The following is a 5,796-nucleotide window of genomic DNA, read 5'->3' as shown; positions in this document are numbered from 1 at the left end:
ACAAAATAACAAATTTTTGAATTTGAAAACATTATGGTAAGTATATCTATAAAAATATCTATGTTAATTTCAAATTTATTAATTATTTAATTTGTCATATAAGATAATTTTAATATAATATTTTAAATAAAAAGACAAAGTTATCTTTTAATTTAAAATACCTTAAATATCAAAATATCTAATCTTATAATTAAATAATAAATAAATATTAAAGAACTTAACAAATTTTTAAATCTGACCATAATAGGAAATATTTAAAAATTGGAAACAATCCAAAATAGAAATATTTAAAATTGGAAAAATTCCAAATTGAAAATATTTAAAATTTGAAACACTTCAATTTAGAAATATTTAAAAAGGAAAAATGAATTTTTGGGAAACAAACCCATGAAAAAATTGGATTTTTGGGAAAAAATCCCAAAAATCGCAATTTTGGGTTTTTGCTGCCAGTAGGCTGCAGACCGAAATAGGCTGCATGACACCCAATACGCGCGCGGAGCAGGTGGTGACGCCGAGAAAACTCGGCGCTTGCAGGGACTTCGACCGAGAAGCCTCGGTCAGCTGCAGGATGCATGCCCAGACTTACGCGCGCGGATGGAAAGGCTGATCCGAGGGTCTGGTGCGCATGAGCACCACCCTTGACAGCCTTGAATCTCGATTTTCAAAAATTCATATCTTTCTCAATTTTTATCGGAATCGAGTTCCGTAAAAAATAAAATTGCTTAATTTTTCACAAGGAATCCAAATAAAATATTTTCAAAAATTGAAAAAATATATATCATGGAAAAATTTCGTACAACATTAACATTCATCACATAAGCACATAAACCAACATGAAACCATCCAAATCAACACAGAAACATGCAATCATCGTTTTAATTCATATTACATGAAAGTAAATCATTACCATGGCTCTGGTGCCAGTTGTTGGAAATTATTTTACCAGGATCTATTTACTATCATGTATGTTGGATTAACAACCTAATATGAATTCTAAAACAATGAAAATAAACACATATAAAGTTAGAAAACCTTACAGTGGGTGCAGCGGAATAATATGACTCCTTCCGTTTAGATCTCTAGCCCTTGATTCCTTTCTGTAGCAGAGCATCACCAAGATCTGAACCTGGATCTTCTTTTCTCCTTCTTTGATGCAGAATTTCCATAGTCTTCCATACTATGATTGAGATATCACTTGATGTGTGTGGGCACTACTCATCTCAGAAGGATTTCGAAATTTTCTCTCTTTTTCTCTCTTGAATTTCGTGGCTTATAGGCTTATTATGATGATCAAGAGAAGAGAACAAGGGCTGCTTTATATAGGGAGAAGGGAGAGAACAACTTTCCAAATAAACAGTTTCCTCTTTTACTGTGTAATCGATTAACTGCCTTATTTAGTGTGATCCACCACTTTCCTATTATAGCTAGGCTTTGATTAGCAATTACATGACAATTAAAATTGAAAATAATAATTGGGAAAACAAGCAAAGAGGTGCCGGCCATAGGGTGATATGGGCCTCACTTGGATTTTGCAGTTTCCTCAATTTTATTTCAATTTCTCCAAAAATGCCATTTTTCCAATTCTAATCATTTAAATGCCAAAACTAATTATTTAATAACTAAAATAGATTGTTAAATAATATTGTCATTTAAAATAATTATTAATTAGACATACAAAGTCTCTTAATTAATAATTAAACCTAGAAACCCTTTTCTTTACGATTTCATCCTTAAACTGTGAGAATTCATAAAGTAGACATAGTCTAACTTTTAGAATTATAATTGATTAATTAAAATCTATTAACTGAGTCTTACAAGCAGTATGGTCTCAACTAGTATGGGGACCATGGGTCTATATAACCGAGCTTCCAATAACTCGAACCGAATTTACCAAGTAAATTCCCTAACTTATTAATTCCTCATTGAATCCACACTTAGAACTTGGAATTGCACTCTCAGTCATATAGAAACGCTCTATATATTCCACGTTATAGACACGTCATTAGTTATCCATTGTTATAACCCTAATGTGATCAATGATCCTCTATATAGATGATTTACACTGTACATGGATTAAATTACCGTAACACCCTACAATGTATTTTATCCTTAAAACACTTAACCCTGTATAAATGATATTTCACCTAAGTGAAATGAGATCTCCACCATTTATCTTCGTTTGGTTAAGCTCAAACGAAATCATCCTTTACTTCTATTTGCCAAATAGAAGCTATAGATTCCATATTTATGTTAGCGCTCCCACTCAATTGCATTACCGTGTTCCCAAAATGTACGTATCACCCTGATACAAAACTAGGCTTAACTAACAAATCAAAGAACACGAGTAACACTCTTGAAATTGAGCCTAACCATATCAGGATTTCGATCATGTGATCTAGGATCAACAGTTGATATTGAATTGAATAGATATTACGGTAAATTTTAACATATCTAATCAAAGTTCAATATCGGTCCCTTCCGATGTATACTCCATACATCCGATACTGGTAAACTTTGCCAATGTCCTGGAAAGGACATAACACTTTTCCAAGGTGTAAGAATACCTATCGCTGATTATACCATGTCAGTCTAAATCCAGTGTTCTGACAAATCAGGGAATCAACTTTTGAACATATAATAAAGATTATATTCCACTGTGCTGACAACACTATAATCTTTAACCAACTCATATGTTCTGGACTTAAAAAAGAATTCGTACATTATATACCTATAATCATGAAATTAATCATGTGAACCATGCAACATAAAATGTTATTTCTGATCTTTATTAATAAGTAAATCTGATTATATGAAATGAGTTTTATTTAGGGCATAAAACCCAACATATGACCCCTCCTGTTACAGAAGTGACACACTGGGATGAATCTCTCCATCTGAGATATATTCTCCGGGGCAATTCTTCTTCCTTCTAACTTCACCTTGGTAGGTCCAGATGGAACATGGAATTTTCCAGTGGGGTCTAAGGATTGAGGTGTCGAGGGAAATGATGATTGCTTGTCATCCTTTTTGTCTAGGTTGATCACTGGTGTAATGGACTCTTCTACCCCCAAGTTATCTCCTTGCTTATACAACATCTTGTATCCGATAGAGGTTCGATCACCATAAGGTTTTTGAAGTTGAAGAGTTTGATTGATGGCAACCGTTTATGGAGGGATAAACTCTAAAGCCTGTTTAGCTCTTATGAGTTCAGCTGAAAGCTTGTAGATCTCATTGTCCTTCTCATCAAGAAGTTTGTTGAGATTCTTAACAGTGTCCTCCAGCTTGACTTTTTCAGACTCTATCTGCTCCTTGGCACTATTCAGACCTCTAATCTGCTTGGTCATATATTCCCATTGAGCAAACATCTCTTCATATGCATTTTGTCTTCCATTACTGTCGACTTCAGACACAGTGGAGACTCCATCATCCTCAGATTCAATAGACTGATGACTTTGAGCCATGAAAGCCACTACCTGTTTATCCTCATTAGAACTTTTGCTTGCAATAGAGTCTTTTTCTTCGTCACTATCGCTCCAGGTGGCAACAAGGGCTTTCTTCTTTTTGAGAGTGTTAGCACACTCGGCCTGAATGTGTCCGAACCCATCAAATTCTCTACACTGAATGCCCATGCTCTTATTGTCACTGGGTTCCTGACCATGCCAGAAGTTCCGAAGAGGATTTCTTTTGGAAGCATTTTTCTTACCTTCAGAACACAGTTTCTTGTACTTCTTTTTCAAGAATTTTGCATAGTTCTTTGTCAGCAAATCTACAGCTTCATCTGAGAAACCAGCAGACAAATCTGGGATAGACTTATTTTCTTCTTTGTGAATGAACGCAATTTTGTTGTCCCCTTTTTCTTTGTTCACATCCATCTTCTTTTTTTCTTTCTTCCACCTTGTTAATGACATTTCATAATTCTGCAGGGATCCAATCAGTTCATCAAGATCCAGTTCCTCCACGTTTCTCATTCCTTCAATGGAGGTTACTTTAGACATAAATCTCCTAGGTAGAACTCCAAGGACTTTACGAACCAGCTTTGCATTAGAATAAGCCTTTCTCAAAGCATAAGATTCATTTGATATGTCACACAATTTAGCATGGAACTCAGCCACCGTTTCTTCTTCCTCCATTGATAAATCTTCAAACGCTTTTGCCAAAGCACGAAGACGGGATTTCTTTACAGCATCCGTTCCTTCATTTTTAATTCGTAGTTTTTCCCAAGCCTCTTTGGCCATCTCACAGTTTGCAATGACCTTCAATTGATTTTTGGACACTGCATTGAACAAAGCATGCATGGCCTTCGAATTAAAATTGGCCCTCTCCATCTCATCTGGAGTCCACAAGCTCGTAGGTTTTGGTTTGGTGACACCGTTATCCATCATCGTTGGGCATGTCCAACCATCTTCTATGGCCATCCAAACTCTTTCATTCACCGCCCTCAAGAATGCTCGCATTTTGGTTTTCCAGTATGGATAATTAGCACCTTCCAGCATTGGGGGTCGTGATGTGGACCCTCCTTCTCTGAACATCTCCATTCCTGTACTAACAAGGAAAAACAAAACAAAGATAGAGAGCAGTATACTCCCAAAGTCGTGTCTGGAGAGGGGGTTAGTTCCAACTGGGTGTTGCAGAAAGAAAAAATGCAGAAAAATCAAGAATTGCAGCAACAATAAATTTCAGAATAACGAATCTTGCAAGAACCCTAAGGATCAATATTTCTAATAGAAATAGCTGGCTCTGATACCAAATGTAAGCCCAAGTTCTTGTCTAACCTATCTTTTTCATATTTAGATTGATTTTATCTTGATTTAAGCTTGAATATAAAAAGAACAAAATCAAAGATTCAACACTAGAATTTTACAAGCTTCACCTGCCCTAGAAACTTATTCTAGGCGGCTAGTGCTTGGGTTCCCCGAACCAGGGTAAATTCATCCACTAATTCTCAAAGGTTCATATTACAATTTCCAATTCTCTCTAAAGGAATCAAATACAACCTTAACAGCAATTAGTAATGAATTACCAACAACAATCAAGAACACTGATTGTTAATGCACAATCCCTTGTGCTGCAACTGAGCTCTTTGTCTTCAACCTGAAATCCCTTCAGATCTGATGATGAAGATGACACTGAACTCCCTTCAGTTTGAACTCAGCAATTCCAGATTCAGATCATTCCGCCATTGATGAACATCCTCAAGCTCCAAGATCTGACCTGCCATGGAACATACAGAAGAAACAAGACAAAAGAAACGTAATCCCAAATCTCCGATCAAAAGTTCGTCAACAAAATACCCAGAAATCGTATTTATACCCAGCTAAACCAAGAAACCCGAAATAGACAGCTGTTACCATCTGAACAATTAAAACCTAAAATATCTTTGCTGACGTGGACTAACACTAACAGTACGAACCCCAGACAAAACACTACGAGTCCCAGATGCAACTGGAATGCTACTGGACATAATTTGTCACTACAGAAAATAATAGTTCTAACAATTAAATGGCTCATACTACTTTATTGTGATCTTTTTTGAAAATAATTGTCCTCGTTCAAACTTTTTGATTAAACCTAATGAAAAAAATTTCAATAGAAAAAAGTGCAAAGACAATATCACTTAGAGGAATTTCTACTTATTTTGTTTGTTTAAATATAGTATTTTTAGATTTGACCAATTTATGTAACATTTTCTTTTTTTTAAGTATTTTTTACGGTAGTAGATATGTCATGTATATATATATAAATTAGGTATTCAAAACCTATATTTAATGTTTTTATTTATTTTTAAGAAATTGTATA

At 35.0% G+C, this 5,796-nt stretch overlaps 1 protein-coding gene across 1 annotated transcript; it reads right to left on the bottom strand.

Moving 5' to 3' along the window:
- Positions 1–3,164: 3,164 nt before the first annotated feature.
- Positions 3,165–4,535, bottom strand: LOC133036021 (uncharacterized). Its single transcript, XM_061112489.1, has one exon. It carries the CDS (start codon positions 4,533–4,535, stop codon positions 3,165–3,167), a length of 1,371 nt encoding a protein of 456 aa, XP_060968472.1.
- Positions 4,536–5,796: the final 1,261 nt, after the last annotated feature.

The sequence above is a fragment of the Cannabis sativa genome, chromosome 3 (genome assembly GCF_029168945.1).
Source record: "Cannabis sativa cultivar Pink pepper isolate KNU-18-1 chromosome 3, ASM2916894v1, whole genome shotgun sequence".
In the NCBI taxonomy this organism is placed as follows: Eukaryota; Viridiplantae; Streptophyta; class Magnoliopsida; order Rosales; family Cannabaceae; genus Cannabis; species Cannabis sativa.
This window is presented reverse-complemented; position numbering and strand designations above follow the sequence as displayed.

Coding starts and splice junctions, on each gene's coding strand:
- LOC133036021 (XM_061112489.1), bottom strand. CDS start 4,535: ATGGAGATGTTCAGAGAAGGAGGGTCCACATCACGACCCCCAATGCTG.